This window comes from Rhea americana, unplaced genomic scaffold (assembly GCF_003343005.1).
Source record: "Rhea americana isolate MKP2758 unplaced genomic scaffold, rheAme1 scaffold_86, whole genome shotgun sequence".
In the NCBI taxonomy this organism is placed as follows: Eukaryota; Metazoa; Chordata; class Aves; order Rheiformes; family Rheidae; genus Rhea; species Rhea americana.
This window is the reverse complement of record NW_028187044.1, coordinates 2611725-2626265: the sequence shown is the minus strand read 5'-3', so window position 1 is coordinate 2626265 and position 14541 is coordinate 2611725. Positions and strand designations below refer to the sequence as shown.

General features: G+C 40.0%; 1 protein-coding gene across 1 annotated transcript in view; it reads right to left on the bottom strand.

Annotated features, from left to right (window-relative positions):
• The window catches only part of GRID1 (glutamate ionotropic receptor delta type subunit 1), a 492844-nt gene that overhangs the window by 41825 nt on the left and 436478 nt on the right, over nt 1-14541 (bottom strand). The window contains exons 8-11 of the mRNA XM_085323688.1: nt 12838-12939; nt 11116-11313; nt 8748-9072; nt 7143-7281 (exon numbers count right to left, since the gene is read on the bottom strand). Coding sequence (XP_085179814.1) covers nt 7143-7281; nt 8748-9072; nt 11116-11313; nt 12838-12939 — 764 coding nt within the window. The remainder of the gene's footprint in view (nt 1-7142; nt 7282-8747; nt 9073-11115; nt 11314-12837; nt 12940-14541) is intronic.

Here is a 14541-nt window from a genome sequence, read left to right as displayed (position 1 = left end):
ATCCCAGCCATTTCCATGCAAAGTCTGATTTCTTGATTTATGTCTAATTTTGTCAGCAGAACATGAAAAATACGACATTGCACTGAGCCCACCAAAATTCAAACTCTAACCCAACAACCTTCGGCATAGGCAGCAGAGCTGCTGCGTGGGGAAATGCACGAGCAGCAACACACAGCTCCCGATGCAGAGGTGGTGGCCAGAAGACGTTCTGCACGAGGCACCTGCAGGCGAAAGCAGCTCCTGGCTCCAGCCTCCCATGGCATCTGGACTGTGAGTTACTGCTACGTGGAGAGGTAGGTCAGGGTGGCCGCGCTGCCGTCGCTCTGCAGCGCCGTGCTCTTCTGAAAGGCTTGATGCCTTGCTATGCCCCTAGCGCATGCTAAGTTTTTAATTTCTGAAAGAGCAGTTGCTGACACTCGCTCCATAAGACCAGCTTTTGGATTGACTGTATGAACTGAGCTTTTAGGCTATACAAGGTCCAACTACTACTAAACTTTTACTGCAGGCTATTCATTCAAATCTTGCAATGCGAAAGACCGACCATCTAACCAGAGCCCAGCACGGACCACAGCTCCGTAACACCCATCAGTGTTAACTGCAAAACGCTGCTCCGGGAGGGCAGCCGGGCAAGCCTTCCTCCCGTCACAGCATCCCTGCTGCAAACCTCCCTTCTTTCCCTTTTCCTCCGTCCCTTTAAAATAATCTAAAGGAACAAATAATTCAGTGCAAGTTCCTCTGCTCATAGTCGGTCCTACAGCTGTTGAAAGCACAGTAACAAAGAGAAGGTGATAAAAACACTTCTGCTGTCAGAGAGGCGAGAAATTCTAGCGCTGAAAGACTGTGGCATGACAGCGAGGCAGCCACTGCTCACGTGGTGACGTCTGCGAAGAATCGTGCGAGACGAGCAAACGTCTACCCTTCTTTTTCTGCGCAGTTGTTTCACTAGTGAATGCCACTAATGAATATCGAGCAGAACTCATTGTAAAATTTCTATTCTTACTCCTGCTTTTGCCCTTAAAAATGATGGATTCAGGTAGTCTTTRCAGTTAGGAGAGGTTTGAAGCTTTAAGGCCATCTCTCTCTGACTTGTTGTAGTAATCATTATTTTGACTTTTTAATATCCTGTTATATTAGATTTTATTGTCAGTCCATGAAAGACATGTATCAGTATGATTAGAGCAAAACAATAGAAATAGAAATACCCCACTAGGCAAAAATATTCCATTACTTTCTTTTGCATTGTTTATCCCTTAAGAGCCAGAGAGGAAAAACAAAATAAGCTGTAGTTGTTATTATTGTAATGTAAAGAAATCACACACTTTAACAAATAAGGCTGAAGCTGAGGCTAATGAGATTTAAGGTATGCAGAACGCATACAGCTACTCTATGGATAGCTAGTGAATAACACATTGACAGGGGAAAATATGACTTTTAAAGGTGACTCAATCTGAGATGAGGAGACAGGAGAATGGGTATCACATCTTCAAATTTGAACAAATCCATGTAAATTTTGATGAGCTGTCATAAGAGTTGCCGCTCTTGCTAGATTTTCACCCTCTCAAAGCAAAAAAATCATGTTATTACCTGCACAGATGGTAGGTTTTGCTAACGTCATATCCCTACGCATTTACTTCTCTAAACTGTATGTGCATCCGAATGTTAATGCCTCAACCCCTTTCAGTCACAAAACTTCCCAATAATACGAACAAATGAAGATATACTCTACTATAGGAGTTATAAAAGTAGAATTGAGAGGATGGAATCACAAGTCTCGGTTTTTCACCTATCTCCAATACATGCCACATTTTTAAAACAGCAACTGGAGGGGTGGAATGCAACCTTAATTTTCAGCTWCGCTTTCTCATTTTGCCTTCAGAAAAATAGCCTTAGGAAATATTTGCACTTATACGGTTGCCTGCTTGCTCAAWTACAGGAGTAATCAGGATCTATTTTAAGCTGCCGTTGAATGACATATGCCAACATTCGGAGGAGCTTTCTAAAAAGCTCCAGACTTCATGAAGCCCTTGGCTTCCCAGAGCACCCAGTGGGCCACAGCACCGATGACAATGAACTGGAAAGGTGTCGGATGGGGGATCTACTGCTGCCAGGACTGCAGGGTCTCTCCTGAACAGTGACTGAAAGCAAACAGCCGGCAACCTCTGCCCTGCTGCACAAGAAGAAAACCTTCGCGGCTTTCATCCCTGCTCATTCACTTGCATCTTATGCTCTTTTTTATCCTTTGTTTTTACAGATGAACTTAATTGAGTTATTTAAAAATTGAAACTTTGGCTCACAGGCCTTAAATAATAATCATGATAATTATTTTTTATCGTTCTTATTCATACGTGCCTCCTGCCAACATGCCTGAGGTGCATGTTTCCACACTACAGAAAATTATACGAATCGAACATAACAAAATCAAAAAAAAATCCCTGAAATATTTAGAAAGCCATATGTGATATTAACAACAGAAAGGCTGCTCTCAAACACATGGAATTCCAAGGCAAAATCACTGCAAACAGAGAAATTCCTGCAAGTTTCTTGCTACCAAGCTTATCAAATCCACTTAGCTAGAGCAGATGAAATCTCTGTTCATTTCCCTCTAGTTGGCATCTTTAAAATGCTTTCCTCATTTTCTTTTAAAATATTTTGAGATTGAATCTATATTGTATGCAACCCAGAAATTCTATCTTTTTTTGATACCTGCAGAGCTATTGTAATATGGTGGTTTCTGGCCGTCGTCTTTAAAGCAGTTAAACTGACAACATGCCATATAAGAGATGAAAAATCCTGACTGCTACACAGAAAGGGAACTGAGACTGGCAGGAAGATAAGCTTGCCAAGATCAAATAAAGCCTGTGGTAGAAAAAGAATTTGGACTCAAGTCTTCCAAGCATGAGACTATCACTCCAGCTAAGCTGCAGTAAATCTTCAACCGTCACCAAAACCACAGGAAATTTGGGGATTAAAATGTAAATACATCTCTAATCATGAAACAACAGAAACGACTACAAATGCAGATATAACATACTTTCCGATACAAGCCATATGTACAGATGTATTTATAGAGTATGTGAATACAGGTGTATTTAAAACATCCATACTATTTGCCAAAGTTAAGGATCAATTTGATAAGATCTTAAACTCACCTGTATTTGCAAATAGCCTACTTTTCTAATATCCAAATTTTTCTGCATGATTCTTACTTTTTATCAATCTCTCCTAACCTTGAGTTTCCGAATATCTGCGTAGCTACTGAACTGCATGTAGTCTGCTTGTTAACAAGAAATGAAGATGGAAGTTAAGTCACTGCTAATTAAACTCATAATTACAAATGGAAGGTCAGATAGCAGATCCCAGGGCTGTTTGAAAATGTAACAGAAAAAAGAAAGAAAACTCTCATGTAATAATTAAGACCTTATTCGGCAGACCGACCCATTAGAAGACTTCTCATCTGCATACAGTTCTGAAGGCAAATGTTGCAATACTACATGCAAATCATTGGGGTTGAAACAAGTTTGTCAAGGACTGTCACAGGCTCTAAACATTTGCCTGATTTTTATTTGAAAACAAAAATTGAGAATTTTCATTTACGAGGTTAGAAGTTATCCCCTGCCATCTCTGCAACATCTTGCTCCTCTCTTCGTGTCCGGCCTGGAAATCTGCTTAAGGCAACACTGCCTTTTTTGTGAATCTTCCTCAAAGCAGAAATCTTGGAGTCTTGAAGCAGCGATCACTTTATCAGCTTTCTTCCCTTCCGCTCCTCCCTGCTTCCTGCTGTGAGGTGGGGCATGTCCACACAAGGCTGAGACAAAATTTAAAAAATCAAGAATTTGGGTAGAGGCTTCAGACAAGCAGTATGAAAAGAGCCAAGGGGTGCAGAAGTACCACTCCCTAGCACGAGGAAAGCAGAGGACAGCCTGGGCAGGTTCACCCTACTTTTCTGCTATCCTTGATCTCCTTAAGCCAAAGGTTTTGATGCACGTCTCAGACTCCGTGTGCTGATGCTCTCAAGCATGCTGCCCTGGTGGGAAATCCAGGAGGCAGGAGAAAAGGAGGGGTTGGAAAGTCCAAGGAAAAGAGTTTTGTTCTTTCTGACATAGGCATGTTTCTCACAAGGGATCCAGGCACCTCGATAGCACTGCAGAACCCTTTGGGGATTTAGGAAGTCTCTCTTAGGAAATTTAGAAATACAGCTAGCATATCAAAGCTACCCTCTGCCATGCCTCCACAGGCAGATCCTGAAACTCATGGCAGGATGGAAAAAYCTTGTAAGAATTTAATTGTAAGAACTGCCAATACCAGAATTAAAAAAAAAAAAAATATATTCCTTCACCAGCAGGCTCTCGTCTGACATGCTAATTTTAAAAATTTGCCTTCCAACAGCTCAACTTTGCTTCAGTGAATGCCTTGCCAAGGACCTTCTAATAAATATCACTCAGGATTTCTAAGATATGCTTGCTTTGCAGTGGAATTGTGGAGGTAAGTATTACCAAGTTGATTGACATCCAGTTATTCAATCACCCATACRTCTGCTAGTCACAGACCACACATGCCAAATTTGAAGCTGAAACAACTTTTATTAGGTGTTTTAGAGGGAGCTTGGGAAGAAAATCAGGCTTTTAATGAAAGCCTTAACTATGTTGCAGCTACTGCAGCACGATAATACTAGTTTCTCCCCTGCTGGTAATTTAGCATCATCAATACTGAGCACCAGAGGACTTTTCTAGGGAGGAAGAGATAACAGCACACATTTACTGAAAGGACGGGGGCTGGTTTCTTAACAACGGAAGCACACACAGATGGACTGGGTAGTTCTCAGCTGGTGAGCAAATTTTCAGCTATAACTCATTGTGCCTCTTCAGGTGGGAAGACAGATTTCAAATAAATATTTCTTCTGGGTCCATGAAAGAGATAATGTAGGCAAGCTCAGTGGCAAATTTAGAAAGGCAAAAATCGTTACTCCTCAGTATATTACACTGAAAACAAGCAGGACTGGGAGCAGAAAGACCAGGGTGTGATACTTTCATGAAAAACAATTTACTTTCTTGGAAAAATACTCACTCTATATGGGATGCTACAACAATTCAGATGTTTCTCCTAAAGAGTGGGGACATGAAAACATCTTCACCATAGCTTAGAAATGGAAGAAGGCTCATTAAAGGATCTGGATAATCTCTTTCTTTACCTCCATCTCCTGAGGGACTAGCAGCTTTTGACAGGAAGGTTTAGACCAAAAGTAACTCTTAGAGCAGCAGGATCTAAGAAAGACTTCCTAACTTTGTAAAAAAGCCACCAAGACAAGCCAATCCCTTAACTAGCTCMGTCATACCAACTGGTTGTCGAGAGTTTTCTGACAGCTGCTATTGCAAAATTGGGGAATGATTTGGGTGCCTACGCTAAGGCATCTAGGTCCACTTTAGACACCACGGACAATATGAATCAACCACGCTGTGGCTAACAGGATCTGTCCCCATGTGGCTGACCAGCCAGACCCCACACAGTGTACCTTATGGCAATTTAAAYGACATCAGACATTTCTGGCACCTGAATTACTTTACTGGTGTTTGCAGATCTCTTCCGAGTGCTTTCTGCCTCCTGTAGTCTCACCTCGTACAAGTGGAACGTGATGCGGGGAACCTGGAAGCAGCACTGCCATTAGGTGTAGAAAGGCCGTAGTCACAATCCATCAACCGCCGTCTTTAAAATTAGAAGGCAGACTGTGTTCTGAAGTCACCAGCCATCGTCAAGCAGCTCCTTTTCCCAACTGATTAGCTTGAGGTTTCTTTCCTCCAAACAAGATTCTTAGTAACATACTTTCATTTTAATAAGTACAAGAATCAAAACCCCTTGCAGATGCTTTAATATCTCAGCTTTAAAGGCCTCATCTAACAATCCAGAGTTCAGTTCTTKAATCTGTACCTTTTCTTGTAGATTCTTCGCTGCACTTCATTCCACTTTTGTCCTTCTCTGAACTTGAGTTTTGGAAGGTGCTCGGTAGACCAAATAGACAATTTTTTTCTACCATGAACGAACTAGAACTTTCAGAAATGGTCGAGAAGGTCACTATTCAAGCTTTCCAGATAATGATTTCTGACTCAGGTTTCAACACCAATGCATTCACTGAGCTTAACCTTATTCCAATAATACAGTATGATGCCTTGCAGCCAAGACTCGCAGATATTCTGAGGTAGTTTCAGTCTATTGAGTTTCTCATCTTATTTCCAGAAATTATTTGGAGTTCTTATTTCTCTTACTGTCAAAAACTGGCCAAAATAATAAACCATTCATCTGAAAAAAGTTTTTGTTTATTATTGTTATATCATACCCATTCAAAGCATTACACTACCTGCAAGTAGGCAGTGACAAGTTAAGCTAGGAATCACGTGAACACCAAACAAACAGCAGCTCTCTTGAGCTGCTCAGAGGCTGGGCTTATTGAAAGTATTCTCACAGGACATGGATTAGTAAGCAGACAGCAGGTGAAAGAAGTCAAAGGTGCAAGACAAATTGAGTTTGTTACAGGAGCTGTAATTTATCACCACGRTATTGCCAACACAGATGTAGAGAGTTATATATAAATTCAATAAAACAACCGGTATATTGCATTCATTATCCTGGAGTCAAATTTCGTTACCTTTTCCTCTTTGAGCAAAACCTTTTTCTGCAAATAATCCCACTGAATCTGGCCATTTGTATTTTAAAAGACTGCCTATATTATCTTACATGCAAATAATGCTATAAACAACAAGGCATAACAAAATATTGAGAACAAAATTACACACTGAAGGTGAGAAGTGAAATGTTATAGGATTCCCTAGAGGTAGCAGTTCCCTCCAGTGTTCAAAAAAGAAATGCATATAGTTGAAGCAGTGCTAGCTCTAGTTAAGCAAAATACAAATAAAGATGAAAGATATCTCTCCCTGAAAAATGCACAATTAGAGTGTCATTGTCCCCTCTGTTCACCTATCAAAACTGTTTAGGAGTTGTAAGAATGAAGGAGAAGAGCAAAGCAGCCACYGAAAATAAGCAGAATATTTTATTAGACAGTTATTTCCTTCTCACAAGGATGAGTGTTCAAATGGATAATACATTGCTGTGAAATCCAGGTTTCCAGCTTCCTGTTAAGAAGAGACTCTTACCTTATAGGATTATCCATCCTCGATACTGTGAGAAAAGCCGCTAAGTTAGCCGTGTAGGACGAGCACACGATAAGGGTGAAGAGCCACCAACTGCCCATTACAATGCGCATGGCCACAGAATTGACAGTAGACTCGCTCCCTGCAAAGGAACAGAGGAAACACAGGTCTCGGGCACGTCCCGGTTTGGTCACCCCTGGGGTGGCCTGCTGCCTTAAGCTTTGTTGGAATAACCCCTCYGCCTTTCTGGTTCCCTTTTAGCCTTCAGGAAGAGACTACCTTTTCAGGGCAGCAAAGCACTCCCTCTGCTAAGGCAGATATTTCACAAAAATTTTCTCCAATCAACCTCTTGCCCTGAAAAATGTACTAGAAACACAACTTTCAAAAAAAAAAAAAAAAAAAAAAAAAAAAAAAAATAAAAAAAATCCCCTCAATCATTAGTCAGGACCAACCTTTCAGAACATCAATAATATTCTAAATAAAGAAAGTTTAACGGTAAAGCAGTAGTAATGTGCAGGAGTTAAATCATTACAGTGTTCAGAATTTAGCTAATGATCCAGGTTCAGTGGATGTTTTGAATTTTGAAAAAGACACAAAACCGTTCAACAGTTAACTGTGTTATCTGTGCTGTATTTACATTTACAAATACYGCAGCATTACTGCCATTAATTGTTATTCTTTCCTACATTTCAAACATTAAGATTTCTCTTTTGACCAAGCTTCAAACATGGCTAAGCTTGGACTTTGTTAGTGACCAAACTTTACAGCTGGTACTAGTTACTGTACTGTACATTTATTTTTTTTTAACATTTATTTTACTTAAACCCACCAGGGATGCCATCTAAGTAAGATGAAGAGCTAAATGTTTTTTTCTTTTTCTTTTTTTTTTGGCAGTATTGCAATTGAGTTGAAGCTTTAGAAGCTTGCAACCACACTGTGCAATAAACAAAAAAGGTAGAAAAAAGTTAACAACAAATGCTCCTTAGGTTAGCATTCAACTAAACTGCCTTTAAAGAAAACTACTAATACTACAGCTATAGGATGAAAACTATATGGGCAGATTTTGCRAAAAATTATACACAAAAATAATTTTGTCAATGATTGTGACACATTTGAATTTAAATAGGATCAGTCTTGTGTCTACAGACAGATATCCGAGTGTAAAGTTAGTTACATGGCTATGAATCATTTTGCTATTTGGTTCAAAGAAATATTAATTTAAAAATGTGCATATTGACAAAATTAAATTATTGGAAAGGTGCTAGTTTTTGAGTTAGAGAATAGTTTAATGTTGTTTTAAAGAGCTCTGTGGTTTAACTATCAGGTGATCTTCCTCACAGGTAGAAATGTTTGTAGGAAGCAATGTCATTTTACTAGACTTGCTGACAGAGACAAAAAACCAGAACATAGCCCCCAAAACTTACCTGCTTCTTACCGTTTTTCATCTAGGTTAATAAAACAGGCTAGGTTAATAAAACATACTACCTCCCTGTACGAGCCTAGCTTCTCTTTCATCTTGAGAGCGTTCTGGCCAAGCCTAGCCTCTCCCAAACAGCTTTATCCAAGACAGAAAACTTCCGAACGTGGTATTTATAACGGGCTAGGTACCTTGCTGCACAAAGGCGCCGTACACCACCCAAATGGCGCTGTGAAGAGTGGAGGAAGCTGAAGGGCTTGGCTGGGAAGAGTTCTGAGCCCTGATGGCCTGGATCCGGTTCAAGACAAAGATCAAGACACCAACGATAGGGATGGCTGCAGCAATGCAAGCCCACACCGCAAAGTCAAAAGGAGCAAAGAGAGAGAAGATGTTGATTTTTTCTTCGGGCTTTTTGATTAAGATCCCCACCGAATAATCCATGTAACGCTTGCTGAAGTCCACAACGCTCTCGCGTTCTGGTGTTATCGTGATGGCTGAGATTGCTAGGTCAGCTCTCTGCGAGAGAAACGCAACGGGTCAGATTTCTGCCTTTCATGATGAGTTCTGCCAGTGTGAGCCTTACAGAGGCTTTGTTTCCTTCTTTCTTAAACAAGCGGTTCCACGCATTTCTTTCTCTAGTCTAACATATTTAGCTGAACTAAAATAAAATCAGAATCAGTTTCATCATTCAGACAGTAATTACTGCACTAGTTCTAAGCAGAATCGTGAAATGTAACTTGTGGAAGTACCGTAAAACAGGAAGGGTCTCACTGACTCCAGACTGGAGCGACTGCAGTTTATCCAGTCTACATGCCTCACTTGTTTTCCAAAGAATGCCTTATACTCCAAGCCGTATTTACCTGGTGCATTGCAAGAAATAAGCAAGAAATGCCATCTACATTTCTTATAGTTGTATCAATGCTTCTTTTATTCTATTGTTATTCCAAGATTACTTTAAAAAAACTATATGCCTTTTCCATGCAACCTTTGCTTAGCTTGTGCATGCATTAGCAGCTTGTGTATAGGTGGTGTTTGCAGCTTTCCGTGGGAGGTTGCCAACTTCCTGTACACATGAAAATTTCATATGTCAACAGGGGAAGATTTTATTTGTTTTTTATAATGAATAATGTGCTTGCAAAAACTAATCACTGGAAGAATGCACCAAAGGCAACTAAGCTCTGGAAACTGCTTTGACCTCAGCATTCAAAGTGAATAGGTTTTGCGCTGAGAAGGTCCTTTAAGAATATGCAAACTTAATGAAAGATAAAATCATGTTTATTAAATAAGATTCCCAAATCTTTTGGAGAGCTGCAATTTTCTATCTTAATAAAAGCAGTTCTCTTAAAAAAAACATATTTTTGTCTCATATCTCTACGTTTTGCTGGGAAAGTAGGACCAAGGTTMGGTTAATGAGGTCTGCTTTGAAATCTTTTGGAGTCAGTGGTAAGACTAGTAGCAAAAATACTTTTTTACTTCAAAGAAAATAATTTCCAAAGAAATTTCACAGGATTTTTTTTACATGATTTTCAAATCAATGAAATTCAAAAAGTTTATAGCAAGGTAAAACAAGTAGATCATTCTTTATATTTCCCAGCAGCAGTGGAAATACCCCATTACTATATGGATGTTTGTTATTGCTTTAATTGCTTTTATTTCCTCCTAAACATCTACTTACCAGTTACTGAGACGCCTACTTACTAGGTAATGAAAAAGCTTTTACTTTCAGTAATAACTCYTCTGCAGAAGAGTAACCTTTTCTACAAAGGGCAACAACATGAAGTATTAATTTTTTTGATTCTCCTTCTTTGATTAACATGTCTCCTTCTTTGTCCCATGTCAGACACTGAGAGCATAAACAAAACACGTTCTAATTTCACTCTCCTGGAGACTGTAAGCTATGGACTCTCCCATTTACTCCAGTGGTGTTCAATTAACTTACTCCCCATTTGCAAGCCTGTAATTAAGTACAGAAATCTGGTCTTCTCTGTTGTAAATGAATAAATAATCTTGAAAGTAATTTAAATTCYGGTCCTTCAAAATACTCCTTTACAGCATATTACTAGACACATTTCCTGTTTTGGAGTCAAACAGTTGGTCATTATCAAATGTATTGCCACAAAGAAGGTGACCCCAAGAAAGTCATACCTACGAAGTAGCAAACACATAAGGATGAAAAATAATAATAACAGCAAGGAAAATCTGAAGAATATGTATTTCTTTCTCTACGGTCTGCACTCATTCATGCCCTTCCTTTTTATACTGACAGATACATATACACACACGCGGGCTCGCACTCTTAACCTATGCTGGTATCAACTGCGAAAAAACAGACAGGAACAACAAACTGTAGTTCTTATCCTATACAGAGGGTCTTAAAGTGCACAGCTGAGACCATACTCAAATCATGGGGAGCTCTTAAGTGTTTTGAACCGAAGCGCTGATCCTAACTCAATCTCCTGGAACGGAGAAAAGGGTGAATTTCAACACCCCTCTCAGAAACCTTTGATGCCCTACTCTGCTTGACAGTATCCTTTTTTATGCAGCTTTTCCTCTGTGTACCTTGTTAATGAGTTCTCCAATCATGCCGTTCCAGGAGCTGTTTTGGAGCTGCTGTCCATATTTACCATCAGGGGCTTGATATATCTCATACTTGAAGCCCAGATTTTTGGCAAGTGCATCCAGGACATCAATGGAAAATCCTTTATATCGTTTTGGTTGCCCAAGTATGTTCTCCGCCACCATCACAAAAGGTTCTTCCTGAGAACAAAACAATATCGAAGCTGATACCTGAAACAAGTTTGCCAGTGCGTTTGCTTRGTAAAAGTGATGTTTTCTGAGTTAATTCTGGACAACTTAGGATAGACTTTGGAAACACTTGCAACCTCCTCAAGCAACAGCTATAGGCCAGGCAAGATACCACACAGCATCCCAAACAGCACCAGACACCAGTACTGAAGTGCGGCTGCAACTGAACCTGAGCAGCTGAGGTGCAGCTCCACAGTTCATGAGAAGAGGCAGACCTTCCAGAGGACAACTCAACYCTCCAGGGTAGCTTCTCACTGTCTGCAGGCTGAACTGCCCTCTGGAAGCACCTGCCTCTTCTCATGGACCACAAAGAGGGCATGGCCACAAGTTAAGCACGTGAGCCCTAGATAGGAATATTACTACTATGCATCTCAGATATATGAGATTTAGAAAGTCATCTTTAAAAATAATGATTAATCTTTTGTCAGGGATATATACTGAAATGAGAGCTAAAAACGCTGCACTTTGTGATTATTTACAATTTGGAAAGAATAGTCCTCAGGAGCACTGGTTCTTGGAGTGTTTTATAAAAGCACATTTTGGGCGCAAACAGCATTTTGGGGTACGCTTCCTGTCGGATGCCAGATTCCTGCTATCCTGCCAGGGAAGGCCAGGGCTGCCGGTTTCACAGCCACTGCACTTGGCCACATCGGCAAAGCAGCGCTGCCGTTCTCTCAGCTTGGCTCCACTCAGCTCCCACGTAAGCCAGGGCATAACCTCACTTGTTACTAGACCGGGGGAAGAAAATCCGGGGGAGAACGGAGCACGGCAGTGCCTTCATGACCTCGTGCCGTACTTCCTATTTGAATCTTGATCCAGTAAAAGAGGGAGAAAAAAAAATCCACGAGAGACACTACAGCCTGTAATCTGCAAACTTACTGTAGTTCAGGTAGAAATGCAGTCAAACCTTAATTTATTCCCAATTTAGCATTTAGCTGATAAGAGCTCTGTTACCACCCAGGACAGTAACAGATAGGACTCCCAATGGTATAATGATTTTCTGGAAAGACTATATCTTTCTAAAAGACATAGTTTATCTTAACTAGAAGTTATGAGCTTGATGGAGGAAACAGTTAATTAAATTTTACAGCCTGCAGTGTACAAGAGCCAAGATTAGATTATCATAATTGGCCCATCTGATCTTAAAATCCATGAAACACTAGAAATTGCATATCTGAGAGCACTGTATCTGAAATTTGTCCCACTCGTGCCTAGTGCTGGTTTGATGCCCAGAACAAATTTTCACGCAGAAAAAAAGCATAAGCAAACATACAGAGGCTCGCCACCTCTGAGCRTCAGCAGATTCACGCAAACTAATAAAAGGCCATCAGCTATCTTCCTTGCTCAGGTAACTGATCACCCGAAAGTGCAGAACTGAAAATGATACGGAAAAATACTACGGGAAGTGCCCCAAATATTCAAGCATATCCTTTTCATTCTGAGCATTTTGTTTCCTGAACTCAGATAGGATCATACCAAGACAGTCACCACTTTCAGCGTCAATCCTTGCAAGTCGCTGCCCAGGCGTCGTTCTTGCAGGCTGCCGTTCAGTCCTTTTTCAGAGTCCCACGTTGCCAACTAGAACAGAAAGCACAGTGTGTCTGAAGGACTGCTAGGCAGAAATCCTTTAATATTTACATAAACATTTAACAGTAGCTTGAGACTAAATCCAGTATTTACATGGAAATGATAAAAAAGTGCTTTTTTTTTTTTTTTTAACACAGAATCAGAGATTCAGAGGACAGATGTAAACAAGTACTTTGCCTGAATGAATGTGCATCAATGCCTGTCACATAACCACTCCATTATCTGCAGTATTTGTCACGTTATTTCACTCAGATCACTTTGATAYGACTTTTCTCTCTGGTAAGTTTATACTGCCTGACAGCCCTCTGATTATCCGTGGTCTCACTATCCTGTATTTCCCTCTCTGATCCCCTTCTACTTTTTCAAATCATTCCCTACTGCTTAACAAAGACCAACCTTTTCTCCGGCTGCACGACATTCTCGCTCCTGACAGTTATAAATCCTTGACACAGATTCTTTRGTATCAAATTGTCTCCTCCTCTATCTTGGACTTTCTTCAGATTTTATCTTAAGCCCTATTTTCTCTCTTTGGCCTACTTCTGCCTCGTCAGTAAAATGACAACAGCCCTTCCTCTCAGACTCCAAGGCTCCCAATGATCAAGTATCTCATAACCTCTGCCAGTGCTAGATGCACCTGCTAGTTGCAGCCTGATACATATTTTCATAACACCTCCATGACACATTATGTCTAAATATTTTGTTTTTCAATTAAATGCAWCACTTCAAAATCGATTTTACTACATTTTCTGAAGGGAAGCTCAACAAAGAAGTGACTTCTGGATTATTCAAATTGAATACGCTCTGCAGCAGCAGCAGTTGGACACTCCTTTTGCCTTCAAACAGAATCCATGGTATCATTTTTTCTGAAGAGTCATAAATAGTATTGAGTAAAAAAATGTTTTTTTTTTCTTTTTTTTCCCCAGCTCTACTCTCAAACACCAATACTACACTTACATCTGTGGAACAGTGATGTTAGCTGAAGGYATGCCCCTTAGAAAGCAAATACAGCCCAAGATCTGTGAAATATGGCTTCTTCCTGCTAGAAGCTAATTTCCATGTAACAAGTCAAAATCTTCTTGGAAAGAAGTTATTTCACTGAAAATGCCTATGGCTAAATGTCCTACATGATTTACTTCTATGACTTCAGTTTTATCCTAAAGCCTCAAAAGTCAGAACAACAAATAAAATGTGATGGGAGAGATCTGAATGGTTTTATTTTTGTTTACTAAACCAATAAACAGGGAACTAGAATAGGAAAAATCAGTGAATATTCAGACAAGACAACTATCACAGAGGTAAAACAGATCAAAATTATTCTATAGGCACTGTAAATCTTCAAATCTTCAAAGCTGAGACACAGRTAAGGATAGAATTAAGCTACATCTGTTTTAATCCAGTTGTCCTGGAAGACAGGGGAATGACAGACTAGTATTAAGCTTTCTAATGAAACTCCTAAAAGCAAAAGTTTCCAGATATAAACTATAAACCAGATATAAACAGATACTCTCACCCTGGGAGGTCAGTTTGGAGTGGCAAATAACTCTCTGTACATAAATGTGTTTGCAGTAATACCAGACAGATACATACAGCCAA